At 41.8% G+C, this 22,598-nt stretch overlaps 1 protein-coding gene across 1 annotated transcript in view; it reads left to right on the top strand.

Annotated features, from left to right (window-relative positions):
* The first annotated feature begins 264 nt into the window (after window positions 1–264).
* LOC126473274 (putative sodium-coupled neutral amino acid transporter 7) overlaps window positions 265–22,598 on the top strand; it is a 42,569-nt gene continuing 20,235 nt past the window's right edge. The window contains exons 1-2 of the mRNA XM_050100229.1: window positions 265–415; window positions 17,802–17,926. Coding sequence (XP_049956186.1) covers window positions 307–415; window positions 17,802–17,926 — 234 coding nt within the window. The 5' untranslated portion in view covers window positions 265–306. The remainder of the gene's footprint in view (window positions 416–17,801; window positions 17,927–22,598) is intronic.

The raw sequence follows: 22,598 nt of genomic DNA, 5'->3' as shown, positions 1-22,598 counted from the left end.
TGGGTGTTTGAAGATTTTGGAAAAAGGGGCCGATGGCCCTAGCAGTCTGGTCCCTTCAATCCCACAAACCAACCATGGCGCTCGCTGTGCTGCTATCGGTTTGTTGGTGTGTGTTAGTGTGTGTGGGGGGGGGTAACGAAAACGAGGAGTGTAGCCACTGTTATGTTATCTTTGACCAAACGTACTTCCGTGATCAAATTTACTTCACCCTGGACGTGGAGTTGCCTCTCTATGGTGTTCTATCTCTTTGGTTGAGTGTGTTGACATATTTTGACAGGTGAAACTCATGTTGGGGAAGTGTTTGTGATGTACAGAGGTGATGTTGATAATATGGACGATTCTGATGTTAACAGCGCAAATGAACTCGTTCTTTCTACGTTTTCAGCAAATGTTCCTGCAACAGATGTCAGTAACGGTAAGTTGTGCTTGATTAAAATTAGTGGTATTTCAGACAGGATGAAAAATCACTCACGCGTTTGAGTCCACCGTGTGGCAGGTAAGCGTTGTCGTCTGATCGATAAAGTCATATAGCCTGTATTGGTGTCTGGCTTTTACACTGTCGTCGTATGTGGAAGGTAATTGCGCGGAAAAAATATCTTACTCAGGATAGCCTAAGTTACGAGCGAACATATCCATAAGGCACAATTTTTTAACATATTATATTTCCTCTTCTTTTTTATGGCCGTAGGTGTTGTCCAGTGATATCACTTTTAGATTAATCTGATAGTTTCGTGAACATTTGCAAGTCATTCATATATATGGTGATGTTTTCTTACTTCTGCTCAGCTACAAATCGTATGCCTATAAACTGTAAAGAAGATAATCATTGCGTACTTTCGTCTGTGAATTTAATGATGAGTTTAATTAAAATATTGTAAGTCTGGGTTGCAAGAATGCCTCTTAGATGGACGATATGTATACTCTTTATGCGTTGTTAGGTAAAGTACGCATCCCTGATATGGTATAACGTCGACTACATGCATATGCTACCAACCACAAACAAGTGGGTGAATGAGTAATGTTTCTTATAGATTGTTTGATCGAGTAATCGGTACGTAGCGTTGTTATATTTCAGTCGTTTTACGTCGTTGGCCCACGTTAAATTCACCGAAGAGAGACAATTATTTTTTTTAGATTTAGTACTGCAGTTACGGGGATTATTACTCCTTTTTTGAACTGTGATGGATTCTGCTCGATTTGTAAACATATCTGAACGCATGAATTTGAAGAAATCTATCATGGTATATGAACAGTAGGACTGTATGCAGTGAATAGACTTCAGATACAGGATGTAGGCCTATCCAAAATAGGGGAGGGGAGTGCAACTGCCACCACCTCACACTAGGAAAAAAATCTTCGCAACTAAAATCGCATCCAGCCCCACCAGGCTGACAGGTCTGTTACTTCACAGTGAAGAAAACTCGAACGTGTAGTGTCTATTGGATATTGACTAGTAGCAAGTGTAGCCAGAGCCATTTGTTGTGAAATCCAAACTGTTGACTCATTCTCTATGAAACTAACAATAGAACTGCTCTAATTCAATTGCAAGTCCTAGGTATATTCTTGCTCCAAATACAGCTTTGAATGTTGGAGTCAGTTCTCATTGGAAAAGCGCAACAATTGACTCAAATTGGTACAGTGCTGTGTAGTAATATCTCCCTTATCCTCTTTGAAAAGATGTGTTCAAAATAGTTTTTCATGTGAGATGAAACATTGTTCACCCAGTTACAATAATGTAGTGGTGAGAGTGAATGCCGGTCTCATCTGCTGCTAACATGGCCGATATGTTATTTAGATCAGGCTCAAGGACAGTTTCAATGCATTGCTTGACTGGAAATCCTGTAGGTGTTCGGTTTCTTCACATATTGTAGGGTTCTCATCAACTCTTTAACACTGTTCCAGTAAGTAATAACTTCGATAAACAACTCTGACTGTAGCACATCTTTAATTAGTTTTTGGAATGTAGTGTGTGGTGACAGTTTGGTTGTTAGTTACAAAGCCAGTTAATGCTAATACAAAAACTTAGATGTGCTGACATACTGATCTGTAGCATAGCCCAAAGTTTAGGTTTGGCTGAAAGGTAAGTGTTAGGTTTTGAGTTCATGAAGTGATATCAAACAGTTAATAAATGTTACATGCATGGAAAATGAGGGCATGAGTGAGGAAGATTCTGGTCTTGGACCTTTACATGTTTTTAGCACTGTACTTGCTGTGGAGTAATGTATGTCGGTCTCTGTCAGTTTAATTCAGAAACATTAAAATCAGCACAGTGGCCACACATGGGTGTTACAGCTTTTCAGAGGTAACGGTAATGGAACATGGAGAATACAATGGACTATGATCACATGAAATAGTTTCCCAGACTAAAACCTGCTGAGAAAATGCAAAAGTCTGTGGGATTTTACATTACAGATAGTTCAATAAATAAGGGTAAGCAACACTCTGAGTCCTACTAACTGGTGCTGACTGAATCAGTCACCAATATATAATGAACTGGTGTAGTCATGTGGTGTTGCCATTGATTGTATACGAATCACTACAAAGTGTGTGACAGTAATTCTTACTGTACAATACAGCCTATAAGGTTTGTTGGTTGCATTCTGGGATGGAGTGTGAGCAGATGATTGCTTATGTGCTTCTGTGAGAGTTATTTGTATAATTTTGCCTTCACTAACTCTGTAAAACTAATTTCCAGAGCAGGTTCATGTTTTTACTGTAAAACCTAAAACTTTGAGGTAAATTCATAAAAATTGTCGTAGATAATAGATGAATTTCCATGGAGATTTTCTTGTGCATAATATGTTCATACATAAAACATGAAACATAAAAGTGGGAGGAAGGGCGGGGTAGGGAACACTACAAAATTTGTGTTCAACCTTGTACCAGTCAAAGAAGCCTGTGGTAATTCCCATCTCCATTTTTTTTAAACTCTTGGCATGTCAGATGGTAATTCCATTTATTTGTCCAGTATTCCTGGAGGAGTCTCATTGCAAGAAAAATTACACCTTTTGACCATCCTGCCAGTTAATTAAAACCTGCCATTTGCTTTATTTACAGCTGAATATATGTGATGGTTATTCCCCTTCACTTATTGTGAGTGAACTGACCAGAAAGCATGTACAGTTGTATGTATAATCTATAGAAATGTATTACTAATTGCTTCAAATTCCTGTCTACAGGGTAGCTGAAGATACATATTTAAACATTTATTAAGTACAAAATGAAAGCTTTGATGTTGGATGGTATAAATGACTGCTTGGTACATGCTTCATATCAGTCATATTTATTGAGCTACAAAAACAGAATTTAAACAACACGAAAATCTGTAGAAACATGACCTACATCAAAGTAGAAAAAACACATTCAGAGGAAATTAACATTAGTGTTACAAGTAGTGTTTAATGTGATAAACTATAGCCTAGTGATACAGCCAAGTAATGAGTATGTGCATCAGTACGGTAAAATTAGGAAGAAAAGCGTAATAAATATATGGTGGAAGAAGAGGCCTGTATTACTGGAAAGTCTTGAGTGGAATGTTGTGTAAACATATTTTTTAAGTCTGATCAGCAGAATTTAATTTAAGAATGACTTATTTGCAGGATACAGAGTATTTAGTAGGCTAGAAAAACATACTATAAAGAGTTTGTATAAAAGTCAAGGATATTTTAAAATACCGTGGGATAAAGAAAAGTCTCTGCCTGTAACAAATTAAACTGAATTCATACAAGTGGCTTTGTCAGATCAGCCAACTGGTTCTTTCCATCTGTATGTTCAAACATAATTTCCCCATTCAGAAATCTTTCATGGGCATGGAAGTGTCAGACCTCTATGTGTTTTGATTGATGATGATATTCAGAATTTTTTCTTCGCTTACATACTCACTGCATCTTCAGATTGCTTTATTTTTATTCCAAGGAAACTACCAAGGTTATCTGTTGTATCAAATTCACTGTGAAATGTATTAAATGAAGCTTTAGTTTCTTCCTCGTCACTGCCCACAATTAGGCCATCGACATAAATTGCTACAGGAAGTATATTTTCATTTTGTTCCTGATTAAACAAATAAGGATTTGCTGCATTGTTCTGATGAAAACCCATGTTCTCTCTGACATCTAAAAAACTGTTGTTCCTGCTGTGTGATGTTTGCTTGACTCCACAAAAACTCTTGTTCAAGAGACACACTCAATCTGTGTTATCTTTGAAAGCTCTGGTTGTTCCATATGTACTTCATGTTCGAGTATTCAGTTTAAAAAACCTGTCTTAACATCAAAATATTTTACAGCATCTTCCGTGAAGCAGGTTTTGCTAGCAACATTCAGACGGTGTCATAATGTGAAACAGAAATAAATTCATCTTCACAATCAATTCTACCATCCTGAGTATACCCTTTACCACCAGTCAGGATTTGGGGCAATTACTTCAATCAGCCACAATTTTTCAATGTAAACCCCAGCAATTCTGCAATACATAAATGTCAGGATGTTCAACTAACACCCCTTGTTTCTCATAAGTGATCAGATCTCTTCATTAATAGCTTACTTCTCTTTTTCCATCTAATTCAACTGCAATACATCAGAAAAACAGTTTGGATCTTTATCAACATCAACTTTTGTTATGATAAACAATTCACCATTTTTCATCCATGCTGGTTTTCTTCCTTTCTCCACTATATCTTCTTTAGAAAATTGACAGTCTTCTGCTTTAAAGAATTTTGTTGATTCTTTTTTAGTGACTTAATACTTGACTTCCTTCACTTTCGCCAAAACCAAACTGCCTTTGACTTTTGCCCTTCTACTTCAGGTACCACATCTGTCCATTTTAGATCTGGGAATTGTTGCTGAGAAATATAGAATTCAGTGTGATCACTATGGAAACTGTGAACTATTCTGACCTAAAATTTATGTTGTGACTTATGAGTACATCCTTTTTAGAAGGAATCCAGACAGTAAATCCATCTTTGTGATTAAAATACCCAGTAGGTTGTCCAAAACATCTTGTCATCGTAGTTCGAATGGGGATGTTAGTTTATATGAATATAGCAACATGTGCCAAATATTCTGCGGTGATAGTTTTCCTACTGTTCTTATTTGATATAGTCAAATTGGAAATAAAGTGATCTGTTTGTTAAAAGTTGTGGTTTAAATAAAAACCCTTTATTATTCAAGATCACAAGTATAATTTTTTAAGTGATAACTAGTCTCAGTTGCATTAATTAGCCGTCTTCAGATCACACTTTTGTTTTGTTTAGTGTACACCGCCAATTGGCAAGACATGTCATAATTTTGTTTAAGCTGCATTGCTTATTATATAACCAAAGTTTAGGAGATTGTTGAGTGCCATGCATAACAAAGAAAAAAAAATCCTCAACACATACATAGTGAGAACATAACTGACAGGCATGCTATTCTGAAGACACAGCATCAGAATAAATGTATAATGTGGAATCCATTATCAGAGACTTTTGTATTCACTGTGTTAGTTTGTTACTAAGTACATTTCTCAAGCGATTGTAAGCAGGGAGAAAGGGATAATGTAGATAATTTTAGACCTATTTCTATGCCATCAGTGTTTGTAAAAGTTATCGAAAAGTCTGTGTATGTAAGGTTAATTGATCATTTTATATCACACGATTTGCTATCAAATGTACAGTTCAGCTTTAGAAGTCGTTTGACAACTGAAAATGCTATATTCTCTTTTCTCTGTGAGGTACTGGATGGGATAAACAGAAAGCTTTGAACGCTTGGCGTATTTTTTGATTTAACAAAGGCATTTGACTGTGTTAATCTCACAATATTGCTCCAGAAGTTGGACCATTACGGAATAAGGGGAGTAGCTCACAATTGGTTCACCTCTTACTTTAGCAACAGGCAGCAAAAGGTCATTATTTACAATGTTGATAACGGCTGTGATGTGGGATCTGAGTGGGGTACTGTCAAGTGGGGGGTGCCCCAGGGATCAGTGTTGGGGCCGCTCCTGTTCCTTATTTATATAAATGATATGCCCTCTAGTAACATGGGTAACTCTAAAATATTTCGGTTACAAGTAGTGCAGTACATGACCTCAGTTCATGGCTTGTAGAAAATAAACTAACGCTAAATCACAGTAAGACTCCGTTTTTACAGTTTCTAACGCACAATTCAACAAAACCTGACGTTTTAATCTCATAGTATGGGCATATGATTAGTGAAACTGAACAGTTCAAATTTCTAGGTGTACAGATAGATAGTAAGCTGTCGTGGAAAGCCCATGTTCAGGATCTTGTTCAAAGACTTAATACTGCCATTTTCACTATTCAAACGGTATCAAAACTGAGTGATACTTCGACATTTAAATTAGTCTACTTTGCTTATTTTCATTCACTTATGCCATATGGTATTATATTTTGAGGTAACTCTTCCCATTCTAGAAGTTATTTTTGGCTCAGAAATGGGTGGTTCGGGCAATGGGTGGTGTGAGTTCATGAACCTCTTGTCGACCTCTGTTCACGAGTCTGGGTATTTTGACATTGGCCTGTCAATATTTATATTCCTTATTGTCGTTTCTTGTTACCAATATTAGTTTATTTCCAAGAATAAGCAGCTTTCACTCGGTTAATACTTGGCAGAAATCAAACCTCCATTTGGATCAGACTTCCTTAACCCTTGTGCAAAAAGGTGTGCAGTATACTGGTGCATCCATTTTCAATAAGCTGCCACTCAAATTCAAAAATCTTAGCAGTAATCCATGCGCTTTCAAATCGAAACTGAAGAGTTTCCTCATGGGTCACTCCTTCTATTCTGTAGAGGAGTTCCTTGAAAAATTAAGCTGATTCTTATTGTATTGCTGATAGTGTTTACTTAAACTTATGGACTGACTTTTTTCAGGTTCATGAACATTTATTTTTATCTGTTATTACTTTTTATGTTGTAAGTTCATGTACTGACACGTTCCATGACCTTGGAGATTTGCTTCTCAATTTGGTCCTACGGAACTTGACGTGTAAATAAATAAATAGCATTGGTTGCACATGATACAATTATTTGCAAACAAGGAAGTGCCAGTGTAGCGAACTTAAAAGGCTTGCACAGCAAATGTGAAAGTCTCAGATAATGGAGTCAACATTATACATTTATCCTGGTGGTGCATCTTCAGAGTAAAATATCCATGTGGTATATTCTCATTATGCACATGTGGAGATTGATTGACTTTTATTTTTGTTATACATGGCACTGAGTGACGTCATAAACTTGGGTTGCATAATAAGCAGTGCAGCATAAACAAAAATAGGATGATGTGTCTTGCCAATTGGTGATGTATGTAGAAAAAATTGTGATCTGTAGATGGATAATTGATATGTATTAAAAAGCAGTTGACAATAAAAAAATTAGACTTGCAATCTTGACTAATAAAGTATTTTTCTAAATACACCACTTTTCTACTGGTTGATTGTATTGTAGTTGGTAAGGGGATTTGTCTGGAACTGAGGAACTTAAAGTAAAATTTATGATATACATTGCCTGACAAAAGAAGTGAAGTACCCAGATGAAATGGTTGGATGTGTACAAAGTTTTCTACACATGCCAATCACTGGTGGGTATGTGAATGCTTAAAGCTGCAATTCTCTGTGACAGGTAGAAGGGCCACCAGAGTGTATTAGTGTGGTTAGGGTGTATAACAGATGAGGGGTGTGAATGGTATCAGATACTGAGTGACACGGAGGCATGCCAGAGTTAGAAACGGACCTTATTGTGTGCCTTCATTTGGCCTGCATGTCAAATCTTGCAATAGCCAGATTTGTGGGGCATTCGGATGTGACAGTGGCCCGTTGTTGGACTGCATGAAAATACGAGAGTGGTCATATTTGTTGTCAAGGATCTGGTCGAACACATCTGACCGCCACAACAGAGGTTTGCAGTATTAGGCACGAAGTGCACTGTAGCATCCTCAAAATCTGCAGCTTTCCTCCAAAAATAAGTAATGGATTCCCTGCAACATTCTGTGTCATCCTGCACCAATGATCAGACTAGCGGCAGCTCAACTGGGGATTGACGATCCCATGGTGCCGTTAACGTTGCAACACAAACAGCTGCATTTGCTGTGGTGCCGTGAACAGGAAGCATGGACTGCTTGTCAGTGGTGTTGCATTGCATTCAGTGGTAAATCGTGGTTCTCAAATACCTCACGTTTTATTGGCTAGTATTGTGGTGATTTGGGTCGAGGTCCCAGTCTTCTCATGTTCTGTAGGACACAGCAGTTTTACTCCCGTTATGGTGTGGGGAGCCATCAGGTTACAAATGGTAGTGATTGCAAAAAATCTGACAACAAACTGATATATCTCGGATATCCTGTATCCTTATGTGTTACCTCTCATGTGACAGTATAAAAGTGCCATTTTTCGACAGGACAGTGCTGGTCCACATGGCACAATTCTCTATGAATTGTCTGCATGATGTTGAGGTGCTCTCATGGCTAGCAGGATCCCCAAACCTGTCCCTGATAGAGCATTTGTGGGACCAGATTGGATGTCAGTTCTGTCTTGGTGCCAGTATCCAGGATATAAACATTTATGTGCCAACTTGCCTCAGGAGAGGATACAATGGCTTTATATGACACCTTTACTGACTGCATCAAAGGGGATTACTGAAACATGCGTTCATACTACCAAATGCTTTGTAAATTTGACTCATTGTTATCAATGCAATAAAATTACATTCTGCCTCAATCCATGAAGTCTTTTGGCTTTTTTCTCCTCTTCTGGGTGCTTCACTTTTTGATCAGGAAGTGTAAACTGTTGTATTGTAAGCTTGTGTCCAGTCCTTTTGGTATTTTACTTGAATTCACCATTGAACATGCAGCTTCAGAAATTTGGCTATACCATTTTGTTCAGAGGTTTAGGGTGAAATAATCAGTAATTATGTTCCCAAATCTATGAGGGAGATCAGTAAGTAACGCACAATAACTTTTTTTCTCTCCTGGTATTGCAACTGGAGTGTTGAAATTTCACAACAATATAGTTTGAAGTTTGTACTGCAGTGGGTATTTCATTTTCATATGCAGCCGTAGTTAGAGAGACCTGAACTATGAAATGAACGTGGCTCACATATTTCTGTTGTAAACTTGTGAAGAGCAGCAAAATGTAATTTTATATTTGTTTGCCAAACGGAATGAACTGAGTGAAATTTGTAGGGCCATGCATGGCATGTATAAGGTCGACTGTATAGACCGTATCAATGTTCTTCAGGTGGTGTTCATTCTTTCCGGAGGTCCATGTGAACCTTAGTGTTTCACCATGCTCCAGGTAACAGGTAACAGTAGCAACCATGCAGAATGCTGGAGCCATTGAGGAGGCAGAATTTTTGAACAACTGGCCTGTGTAACTATGAACCTTACCACAGCAGTTCGTCATTTCCTATGGTGTGGTGTATGATACATTGAACTTTTGTAATGGTAGTGCTGGCTGGGTGCCTAAGAACCTGACAGACAAACACAACAGCCAGCGAATAATGACAAGCTTGGATCACTTAACGTGTTACACCACAGAAGGGCATGAGTTGCTGAAAGAATTCAAAGAATTCGTCACTGGGGATGATTCATAGGTATACACATCCAAAACCAAGCAGGCCTCTATAGAGTGGAAACATTGCCAGTACACAAAAGTGACTCAGTCTGCCCCTGTGGGTCCGGGGGCTAGAAAAGACCCAAGGTATTCCTGCCTGTTGTAAGAGGCGATTAAAAGGAGTCTCACATGTTTCGGTCTTTGAGATGGTCCCCTGTAGGGTTTGACCTACATGTTTTCAAAATTTTCCTGAAGAGGGGGCCAACTGGGGAAGGGCGCCTTAGATGGTGCATCGTGTCCATCATGCGCTGTGACCTATCGCATCCTTCGTCGATGTGGATCTGCACTTCTGCTGATTGTCCAACTGTTGGGTGAAGTCCCACTCCTAGCTGTGTATTTTTCCATCAACTGTGCAGTATCGTTTTCTATAGTGATGATGATAATGGACTTGTTGCTTGGTTGCACCTGATATCCATCACGGTAGTCAATCTGTTGTGGTGGGGCCGCCATGTACCCTGTTGGTTGTAGCCCCATGACAACACAGGGATCGCTCTGCTGATGCCTGTGCCATTAACTTCCCACATATGCCATGGAGTAGATGCCCATCTCCCTGGGGCATTGAGACTCATGGCAATGGCCATCCTGCCAGGTAGCCTTTGCTGCGGCTGGGTGATGCCCATGGGGAGGGCCCCTAGTCGGAGTGGGTGGCATCAGGGTGGATTACACGTGATGGAGCGTAGTACATCATCTCTTGCTGGTGGTCGAACACCAGCAGTCACTAAGCATTCACAGGCTCAATTCAACACACAGAAGTGCAGCCCCAAATGGTTCCCCTCCCCGGCCACACCATGGGAGGAACGTCAGGCTAAGGATGACAGCGGATCTTATTCGTCCCGGTACCTTGTATGTTTGAGAGCTGATGGTGAATCTTTCGTGACAATGAAGCCTCAGTTTTTTATAGAGCATTTACAGGACAATGATATCTGGATCAGTCATGGTCAAAACAGCATCCTCTGTCCAGTCATGGGTGTTACTCGCATGTGACAATCTGGAGGATGTTTCTGTAACCATCACGCCCCATAATAGCTTAAATATGGTCCAGGGTATTATCTTCCACAGGGACCTTCTTTTGCAGTCTGATGATGAGCTGCGTGCAAATTTAGAATGGCGAGGTGTAAATTTTGTTCGGCGTGTCCACCAGGGCTTGAGAGATAACAAAGTTTCCACCGGTGCCTTCATCTTGGTCTTTGAGGGTGATACATTACCCGAGATGGTCAATGTGATGGTCAATGTGATGGTCAATGTGATGCGGTGCTTTAAATGCTGGAAGTTCGGTCATATGTCTTCTTGCTGTACTTCCAGCGTCACAAGTCAAGACTGCGGACACTCATCACATCCCAATACCCCATGTGCCCTGCCTCCCATATGTGTCAGCTGTGGAGAGCACCATTTGCCTTGCTCGCCAGACTGCAGGATTCTCCAGAAAGAAAGGAAAATAATGGAGTACAAGACCCTGGACCAACTGACCTACACTGAGGCTAAGAGGAAATTTGAACAGCTACACCCTGTACACATGACATCATCTTACGCCGCCGCTGCAACAGTTCTAGCCCCATCAGTTCTGCCAACCCCAGTCACCTCTCAGCCAGCTTATCAAACAATGGAAGCAGGAGTGCTGGGAGAGAGATGTCTCAACCATTGGGTGCCATACGTCACCTTCCCAAGTCTGGGCAAAGATCAAACGTGTTTACGGGTACCAGACCCCCAACAGGTTTTCCTGGTGTTAACATAAATAGTGTGTTATCTGCTGATGCAAATGCAATTGCTGAGCACTTTGTTGTGCACTATGCTTGAGCCTCTGCGTCGGAGAATTACCCCCCCCCCCCCCCCCCCCCCCCAGTCTTTCACACCCTCAAACGATGGCTGGAAGGGAAAGTCTTCTTGTTCACTAAATGCCACAGTGAATCCTATAACGCCCCATTTACAGAGTGGGACCTCCTCACTGCCCTTGTACATTGCCCCGACACAACTCCTGAGCCAGCTCAGATCCAAAGTCAGATAATTAAAAATCTATTATCTGACTACAAGCAACATATTCTCGTCATATTCAGTTGGATATGGTGCAATGGCGTCTTTCCATCACAATGGCAGGAGAGCACCATAATTCGGGTGCTCAAACCCGGTAAAAACCCACTTGATGTGGCTAGCTATCAGCCCATCAGCCTCACCAACGTTCTTTATATGCTGCTGGAAGGCATGGTGTGTTGGTGATTGGGTTGGGTTCTGGAGTCACGTGGCCTACTGGCTCTAAGTCAGGGTGGCTCCCGCCAGGTTCGCTCTACCACTGATAATCTTGTGTCACTCGAGTCTGCCATCTGAACAGCCTTTTCTGGATGCCAACACCTGGTTGCCGTCTTTTTTGATTTACGAAAGCCCTATGACACCACCTGGTGACATCATATCCTTGCCACATTATACGAGTGGGGTCTCTGAGGGCTGCTCCCGATTGTTATCCAGAATTTCCTGTCGCTTCGTACTTGCCGTGTCCAAGTTGGTGCCTCCCATAGTTCCCCCCATATCCAGCAGAATGAGGTCCCACAGGGCTCCGTATTGAGTATATCTCTATTTTTAGTAGCCATCAATGTTCTAGCAGCAGATGGAGGGTCATCCGTCTCGCCTTCTCTGTATGCAGATGACTTCTGCATTTTGTACCGCTCCACCAGTACTGATATTGCTGAGCGGTGCCTAGAGGGAGCTGTCCACAAGGCGCAGTCATGGGCTCTAGCCCACGGTTTCCAGTTTTCGCCCTCAAAGTCATGTGTTATGCAACTGATGACCCACCTCAGTGTTGGTGCAGTGCCCGGCTGACAATGGCCCGTATTTTGGTGAGCCGTCCTTCTTTGCCTGCCCTGCAACGGACTCTTCAGTTACTGGACTCGTTGCCATATATTTTACCTGACAATGCCTCATCGGCTAATTTACTTTTACGTTTTATACGTGATGGTGGGTTGTATCATTCTATAAAGTTTTAGTGCATGTCCTTTGTCCCTTTGTGTTCTCACTCTAATGCTTTTAGGGTGGATGTTTTAATGTTTTGCAGAGTGGCTGGCTTTTCCTGGTCAGCCAGCCACGGCCATCAGCTCTCTTGTTTTTACCCCTTCTACCAGTTTCTTGCTTTTCTCTGTGGTTTTCTATTCCTGTTTTGTTAGTGTTGGTTGTCCTTCTGTCATTCTTCTGGTTCTTCCTTTCTCCTGTTATTGTGCTGTATGTCTCCTCTCTTTTCTTCTTTCCATTGTGTAATCATTTTACCAGGAACAAGGGACCAATGACCTCGCAGTTTGGTCCTTCCGCCCCTCCCCCCCTTCCCTCTTTTATACCAACTAACCAACCAACCAACCAATAAGGAGTATAATAAAAGACGATTGTGCAAAGCAGGCACAACTACGTTAATGTTAGGGAAGCAGTTCTCCAAAACAGTGTAGGCAACATGCTCCTTGATTGACGTGGAGCTGGAGAGATGCATGGTACATAGATCTTTGGTGAAGAACATGGTAGATTTCTAGTCTGCAGTGAAGTAATGTAGCAGTGGTGAGAAGTGTAGCGGCACACGGCAGTCTGTGCTGCTGGGCACAACACAGCAACTGACCCGGCTCATTTGAATAGCTCAGTAGAGAATCTGCCTAGCGGAACAGTGCTGTTTAGAGGTGAGCATACAGCATGTTTACATTCTTAAAACACCTCACCTTTGGTTAAAAAGAGAAACACAAAGGAGCTGAGAGTGTAAGGTGTTGTGTTATGTCACATCTGTGATTAAATGTAGGAAGCCAGCATTTTTTCAATAGAGGAATAAAGAAGTACCTTGGTGATAAATGAACCATTTAGCTAAATGCTTGATGAAAATAAGTTGACCAAACAATTCATGAAGCAGTAAGGTGGCTAATAATTGTCACTCTGAGGCTTGTAATATCTGTGTTTAATGTCATGTGCTTCTTTCTGTCAAGGGTGACTTTTGTCCCCCTTCTGCCATGTTAGTCATATCTATAGTGCTTCAACTTAACATTATGCATGTAGCCTGTAAGGCCTGTATTCCATCTTTATGTTTGGATCTCACTGTCAAGGATATATCTATTGAACAGTGAAATTGTGTCCTTTGGTAGAAAGTTTCCTGTTTTCTTTATCTACATCTGCATCGATACACTGCAGTCCACCATACGCTGCATGCCGGAGGATACCCCATACCAGTACCAGACATTTCCTTTCCTGTTCCACTCACAAATAGGACAATGGGAAAACTACTATCTCTATGCCTCCATACAAGCCCTTACCTTCGTGGTCCTTACTTGCAATGTTTGTTGGACATAATTGTTCTGCAGTCAGCTTCAAATGCCGGTTCTCTGAATTTTTTCAATAGTGTTCTTAAAAAAAGAATGCACCCTTCCCTCCAAGGATTCCCATTTGAGTTCCCAAAGCATCTTTGTAACACTTATGTGTTGTTCGAACCTACCGGTAACAAATCTAGCAGCTTGCCTCCAAATTGCTTCAGTGTCTTCCTTCAATCCTACCTGGTACTGTTCCCAAACACTCAAACAGTATTCAAGAATAGGTTGCACCAGCATCCTATACTCAGTCTCCTTTACAGGTGAACCACTCTTTCCCAAAATTCTCCCAGTAAACTGAAGTCGACTATTCACCTTTCCTACCACTATCCTCATTATCCTCCACTTCATATCGCTTTGCAACATTACTACCAGACATTTAAACTACATGACAGTGTCAAGCAGGACACTGCTAATGCTGTATCTGAACATTACAGGTTTGTTTTTCCAGCTCATCTGCATTAACATGCATTTTTCTACATTTAGAGCAAACTGTCATCATCACACCAACTACAAATTTTGTCTAAGACACCAACTAGAAATTTTGTCTAAGTCACCTTCTATCCTCCTACAGTCACTCAGCTTCGACAACTCGCCATATACCACAGCATCATCAGCAAACAATCACAGATTGCTGCCCACCTATCCGCCAAATCATTTATGTACATCACACTTCCCTCGGGCACACCTGATGATACCTTTGTCTCCGATGAACGCTCGCCGTGGAGGACCACATACTGAGTTCTATTGCACAAGTAGTCTTCTAGCCACTCACATATCTGGAAACCTATTCTATATTCTTCTTCAACAGCCTGAAGTGGGACACCGTGTCAAATACTTTCCGGAAATCTAGAAATATGGAATCTGCCTGTTGCCCTTTATCCATAGTTCGCAATATTTCACGTGAGAAACGGGCAAGCCGAGTTTCGCACAAGCGATTCTTCCTAAAATCATGCTGGTTCATGGACATAGGCTTCTCAGTCTCAAGAAAACTTGTTCTATTCGAACTGAGAATATACTCAAGGATTCTGCAGCAAGCTGATGTTAGTGATGTTGGTCTGTAATTTTGCATGTTTGTTCTTTAGGCCTTCTTATACACAGGAGTCACCTTCACTTTTTTGCAATTATTGGGACTTTGTGCTGGTCACTAAAACCGAATTGGGATTCCATCTGGACCTGGTGACTTACTTGTTCTCAACTACTCCAGTTTTTTATCTGTCAGTGATGCTTATTACTATGTCTTCCATACGGGAGTACCAGTGCAAAGATGTTTTACACTGTTTGGCTTATATATTCTGTTTAGACACAGTATGAAGCAGACACAACTTTCATCTCACACTTTAATTATGGTTAATCTCATGACAGGTCAAAATTCTGATTATTATGTCACATGATGTAACAATGGTCACCACACACAATCCTCACTGCAATACGAGATGTGGCTGACACAGTTGACTTGAACACAAAAATGCAGAACACCGATAACCTTTGTAAACACTTGTTGGGAATATCATATGTCTTGAATTGCTAATGTTTTGCCGAGGGTCAATCCACAGCAGTTCAGCTCTGTCTGGACCCAATGGGCTCCCAAACTTGAGCTCAACTGACACTTTACTCACTTCGTGCTAGCGACACCTGACAACTATACACCTGGGAGCCCACTTCACAGCTTAAAACATTAAAGATATGGTGCGCTGTCCACTGTCAGAGGCAACGTGTGTAGACTGTCTTAAGTTGTACCCAGAATCTCGTCCTGAAGAGTTTGCTTATGAAGACTCATTCATAAGTTCAGCAAGCATTTTGATGCACAATTTCATGTAGCTGCAGCAAGATTTAAATTCTTCCATCTTAAGGAGCAGCTGGAGTAGTCTTTAAAACAATGGATAACCAAACTTAAAGGGCCAACAAGACATTGTAGGGTCAAGTGTTCTTCTGGACAGTGTGCCACACCTTCAATCTTCAGTTGCCTGAGACTGTGTGTGTGTGTGTGTGTGTGTGTGTGTGTGTGTGTGTGTGATTTTTGATGAAGGTGTTACTGGCTGAAAGCTTTATTTGTGACAGTCATTTTGTTGTACCTTTCTGTGACTCAGCATCTGCACTACATGGGAGAGTAGCAACTTCCCTTTTCATAAAATTGCATTACATTCCATTCTGGATTTTCCATTGTTCAATTTACACCTTATGTTGTAAGTTAGGAAGAGGGCTTCCAGGTGCACAAGATGTTCGGGCTAATTTTCCTCTCTACATTGAAACTCAGAGCATTTACTGGTTGTGGTGCTGCTTGTTGGGACAACGCTTGGGTCATCTGGTGTACACTAAGCTGCAGTAGTTCAGTCTGATGCATCTGGAAAAGAATATCTTCACTTAGAGACATTTCTCATGGGGATAAAGACATGGTTAAATACTCTGTTACGCAGAAAGAGACAAAGGTGCAAAGGAATACTGTCATGGTTCACGTTGGGAATGGGAAGACTATTCACTGAAAAAACTTGCATCTTTTAGTGTCGTTATTAGCTAGCAGACAGAGAACTCAAAAGGATCATCTTCGTTTACAATGTGACATATTGTAGCAAGTTCAGGAGGAGACCTAGCAGATGCTGCAATACACACAAATTATTACCTAGTAATTTATTAAAATTTGGCCATAGTAAATACATAATTTTGGAAATGACTAGTGCTCGCGTAGATGACACGAATTTGATGCTGCTCCTGCTACTTATCATTCAGTTCTTCATTACAGAATGAGAGTTCGCATCAGAGTACAATAGTCTTCAACTGATAATAAGTTCAGGATAACTGTTCTATTTGCACACAGCCGGATCAGTACTGCGATGATATTGTCGTTGTGATTATCAAAATTGATTGCTGATTACACAGAGAATGGGCTGAATGGCACTGTTTCCGGGCATAAATAACTTTCTTGCTGACGTGATATAAGGAAACACTGGGGGCATGTCTATGCAGATATCTCAGCTTTGTTGCTGTGTCTTGCAGTGATTGTCTTTACTTTTGGTGCTGTCTTTAGGTACCAATTTTTACATGAGACCTCATTCCGTGGACGACACCAAGGAATGATACTCTTGGGTGTGGTTCTGTTGAATATGTTTGAAATTGTCATAGCACCATCTCACTATGGGCATGTTCTAATGCTGCACTGTTCCTAGCATATTGATCTTGAGGGCTGCCAAGTCATGTCTGTGAAAGAAACACCAATACCAATACTTATCCAATAGGTGAAACATTGATTCACCCAAAAAGATGAGTCATTTGGAAAAGTTTCCTCTGCTACAACCTGGAAAACTGAGATGCAAAATTCATACCTTCTGTTATGGTTGCTGGGATGCAGTAACTGCAGCTTTTAGGGCTTCAAATGCAGACATTGTGTCAGGACATTCCGCACAATTTTTTGAGGAAGTTGAAGTTCCTGGCCTGCCTGTCTTGTAGTCTTCAGAGGGCTCAGTGTGAATTTGTCTCGTATAAACTTGACATTTTAGTGAGACATGTGGTCGACCAGTACTCTCCCTTTCCATATGCAACCAACTTCCAAGAATTTAAATGCTAATCATAAATCTGCTTGTGCATAAGTGGATTATTGATTAATTGAGGGCAGAATGCACATTGCACTTGAACAATAGAATGACTCCGCGCAAATTCCAACATGCAAAATGATTTCTCTGGTAGTGTAGTCGCCATGTTGCTACAAATAGGCAGCAGTATGGCAGTGTCAAAACTTTGAACCTTCCTCCATCCAGTGACATGTGCAGAGTTTTTCTGTTTTTTATAGCTTTTTTTTGTAATGAACAATTGAAATTGCTTTTTCCTTTTTGAGTTACCTTGTATAAAGAAATTTGTCAGTTTGAGAAGTGCACTGTGATGATGATAAATTTCAGGTGGCTCCAATCGAGTATCAGCTATATTCCTGATAGTGAATGCTGCCCTGGGAGCTGGTCTTTTGAATTTCCCTCAAGCTTTTGACCAGGCTGGCGGAATAGCAACTGCTGTGGTTGTGCAGGTGGTAAGTCATTTAAAACATAAATAGAATAACAAACAAAACTGTAGTATGTTAAAATTGCCAAGTAATTAAGAGGTGGTTATGTCCTGTTTCATAAGAGGCAGCCATCTTGTGCCTATGAAGGAGAGGGGGAGTGGGTAGTGGTGGGGTTGGGGGTCGAAGTGGTGGTGGTGGTGGTGGTGGTGGTGGTGGTGGGATAATCTCCCACATTACCACTCATGTTTACCATATACAAAAGGAAAGAGTTGTCATCACATGAGTGCTAAAATGGTAGTTATTGAGATAAGTGCTGCATAATGAAAATCAGCTAATATCATTCAACAAAGGGAAATGGACAGAACCAGGTGAAATACCTGTGTAATTCTATGCTGAGTATGTGGAAGAGCTCGCTCACCATTCTGGCTTCAGATTATCACATGTTGCTGGATCAATGAAGTTTTCAACCAGTTAAAAAAGATGTAGGAAAAATATATTTAAAAACAAAGATGATGTGACTTACCATACGAAAGCGCTGGCAGGTCGATAGAAACACAAACAAACACATACATACACACAAAATTCTAGCTTTCACAACCAATGGTTGCTTCGTCAGGAAAGAGGGAAGGAGAGGGAAAGACAAAAGGATGTGGGTTTTAAGGGAGAGGGTAAGGATTCATTCTAATCCCGGGAGCGGAAAGACTTACCTTAGGGGGGAAAAAAGGACAGGTATACACTCGCGCACACACACACATATCCATCTGCACATACACAGACACAAGCAGACATTTGTAGAGGCAAAGAGTTTGGGCAGAGATGTCAGTCGAGGCGGAAGTAAAGAGGCAAAGATGTTGTTGAAAGACAGGTGAGGTATGAGCGGCGGCAACTTGAAATTAGCGGAGGTTGAGGCCTGGCGGATAACGAGAAGAGAGGATATACTGAAGGGCAAGTTCCCATCTCCGGAGTTCTGACAGGTTGGTGTTAGTGGGAAGTATCCAGATAACCCGGACGGTGTAACACTGTGCCAAGATGTGCTGGCCGTGCACCAAGGCATGTTTAGCCACATTACCAACAAACACTGTCTGCCTGTGTCCATTCATGCGAATGGACAGTTTGTTGCTGCTCATTCCCACATAGAAAGCTTCACAGTGTAGGCAGGTCAGTTGGTAAATCACGTGGGTGCTTTCACACGTGGATCTGCCTTTGATTGTGTACACCTTCCGGGTTACAGGACTGGAGTAGGTGGTGGTGGGAGGGTGCATTTGACAGGTTTTACACCGGGGGCGGTTGCAAGGGTAGGAGCCAGAGGGTAGGGAAGGTGGTTTGGGGATTTCATAGGGATGAACTAAGAGGTTACGAAGGTTAGGTGGACGGCGGAAAGACACTCTTGGTGGAGTGGAGAGGATTTCATGAAGGATGGATCTCATTTCAGGGCAGGATTTGAGGAACTCGTATCCCTGCTGGAGAGCCACATTCCGAGTCTGATCCAGTCCCGGAAAGTATCCTGTCACAAGTGGGGCACTTTTGTGGTTCTTCTGTGGGAGGTTCTGGGTTTGAGGGGATGAGGAAGTGGCTCTGGTTATTTGCTTCTGTACCAGGTCGGGAGGGTAGTTGCGGGATGTGAAAGCTGTTTTCAGGTTGTTGGTGTAATGGTTCAGGGATTCCGGACTGGAGCAGATTCGTTTGCCACGAAGACCTAGGCTGTAGGGAAGGGACCGTTTGATGTGGAATGGGTGGCAGCTGTCATAATGGAGGTACTGTTGATTGTTGGTGGGTTTTATGTGGACGGACGTGTGAAGCTGGCCATTGGACAAATGGAGGTCAACGTCAAGGAAAGTGGCATGGGATTTGGAGTAGGACCAGGTGAATCTGAGGTTGGAGAGGAAATTCTGGAGTTCTTCTTCACTGTGAGTCCAGATCATGAAGATGTCATCAATAAATTTGTACCAAACTTTGGGTTGGCAGGCACTTTCTCGAACGCCTGGAATCCTTACCCAATTTATTACCCTCGGAAACCATCCTTGTAACCATTGATGCCACTTCCTTATACACAAATATTCCGCACGTCCAGGGCCTCGCTGTGATGGAGCACTTCCTTTCACGCCGATCACCTGCCACCCTACCTAAAACCTCTTTCCTCATTACCTTAGCCAGCTTCATCCTGACCCACAACTTCTTCACTTTTGAAGGCCAGACATACCAACAATTAAAGGGAACAGCCACGGGTACCAGGATGGCCCCCTCGTACGCCAACCTATTCATGGGTCGCTTAGAGGAAGCCTTCTTGGTTACCCAGGCCTGCCAACCCAAAGTTTGGTACAGATTTATTGATGATGTCTTCATGATCTGGACTCACAGTGAAGAAGAACTCCAGAATTTCCTCTCCAACCTCAACTCCTTTGGTTCCTTCAGATTCACCTGGTCCTACTCCAAATCCCATGCCACTTTCCTTGACGTTGATCTCCATTTGTCCAATGGCCAGCTTCACATGTCCATCCACATCAAACCCACCAACAATCAACAGTACCTCCATTATGACAGCTGCCGCCCATTCCACGTCAAACGGTCCCTTCCCTACAGCCTAGGTCTTCGTGGCAAACGAATCTGCTCCAGTCCGGAATCCCTGAACCATTACACCAACAACCTGAAAACAGCTTTCACATCCCGCAACTACCCTCCTGACCTGGTACAGAAGCAAATAACCAGAGCCACTTCCTCATCCCCTCAAACCCAGAACCTCCCACAGAAGAACCACAAAAGTGCCCCACTTGCGACAGGATACTTTCCGGGACTGGATCAGACTCTGAATGTGGCTCTCCAGCAGGGATACGACTTCTTCAAATCCTGCCCTGAAATGAGATCCATCCTTCATGAAATCCTCCCCACTCCACCAAGAGTGTCTTTCCGCCGTCTACCTAACCTTCGTAACCCCTTAGTTCACCCCTATGAAATCCCCAAACCACCTTCCCTACCCTCTGGCTCCTACCCTTGTAACCGCCCCCGCTGTAAAACCTGTTCAATGCACTCTCCCACCACCACCTACTCCAGTCCTGTAATCCGGAAGGAGTACACGATCAAAGGCAGAGCCACGTGTGAAAGCACCCACGTGATTTACCAACTGACCTGCCTACACTGTGAAGCTTTCTATGTGGGAATGACCAGCAACAAACTGTCCATTCGCATGAATGGACACAGGCAGACAGTGTTTGTTGGTAATGAGGATCACCCTGTGGCTAAACATGCCTTGGTGCACGGCCAGCACATCTTGGCACAGTGTTACACCGTCTGGGTTATCTGGATACTTCCCACTAACACCAACCTGTCAGAACTCCGGAGATGGGAACTTGCCCTTCAGTATATCCTCTCTTCTCATTATCCGCCAGGCCTCAACCTCCGCTAATTTCAAGTTGCCGCTGCTCATACCTCACTTGTCTTTCAACAACATCTTTTCCTCTTTACTTCCGCCTCGACTGACATCTCTGCCCAATCTCTTTGCCTTTACCAATGTCTGCTTGTGTCTGTGTATGTGCAGATGGATATATGTGTGTGTGCGCGCGAGTGTATACCTGTCCTTTTTTCCCTCTAGGGTAAGTCTTTCCGCTCCCGGGATTGGAATGACTCCTTACCCTCTCCCTTAAAACCCACATCCTTTTGTCTTTCCCTCTCCTTCCCTCTTTCCTGACGAAGCAACCATTGGTTGCGAAAGCTAGAATTTTGTGTGTATGTATGTGTTTGTTTGTGTTTCTATCGACCTGCCAGGGCTTTCGTATGGTAAGTCACATCATCTTTGTTTTTAAATATATTTTTCCCGCGTGGAATGTTTCCCTATTATATTCATATCATTAAAAAAGATGTAGGTCATACAAGGAGGATCATCAGACAGATGAACATAATTATAGTCTTATATTACTCATGTCTGTCTTTTGGACCAGCAGCTAGTTGTTGCAGGTCACAAGTTCACATACAGTGTGACTCTTGTAAGGGTTGTCAGGCAGAAATTCTCTGATGTTTTGGCCGATACCTGAAATTTTTTGTGTGACGTGTGGTTGTAGTCATGTCAAACAAGTACCGCTTATCACATCTTTCAGTATCAACGGAAAGCATTGGTTTTTTCACATTACAAACAAAATTATTTTTAAAGTGGAATTTTATGTGCCCATTCAATAGAGCAGGGCCATATTAGTCTAGTGTGATGTTTTATTAAAAAGTATTAACAGGGACAGCAGAGCAGTAAGAATAAACAACATACTAGCAGCAACTGAGCAGAACTGTTGCATGGTGGCAGCAGTCTGTGTGGAGCAGGATGGTGCTGGCACTGCTGGAGTACTGATTATTCTTCATGTTTTACTGTCCATGTTAATACGTATTGATAAAATGAAAATTGTTCTAGCCTAATTTAGGACTGCTCCTTCGAGCAGACATGTAAACTTCCGCTTTAAAAGTCGTCTTGTTTGTAGTGAGAAACAAGTCAACGCTTCTGCACCTGAAAGATGCTGTGAGCAGTATTTGTTTGGGTGGACTTTAGGTACACATTGCAAAAACAAAACTGCAAGTATGAGGGGCTATTTGGAAAGTTAAGTTCCGATTGGTTGCAAAAGGGAAACCACTGTGAAAATAAAAAAAATGTTTTATTTGCAACAATTAGCTATATCTTCCAGCTACTTCTATGCATCGTCGTTGCTCCTATTTAACATTTGTC

Source organism: Schistocerca serialis, chromosome 4, assembly GCF_023864345.2.
Source record: "Schistocerca serialis cubense isolate TAMUIC-IGC-003099 chromosome 4, iqSchSeri2.2, whole genome shotgun sequence".
Lineage (NCBI taxonomy): Eukaryota > Metazoa > Arthropoda > Insecta > Orthoptera > Acrididae > Schistocerca > Schistocerca serialis.
Note: the sequence above shows the minus strand (reverse complement) of the source record. Positions and strands in the feature narration are given on the sequence as shown.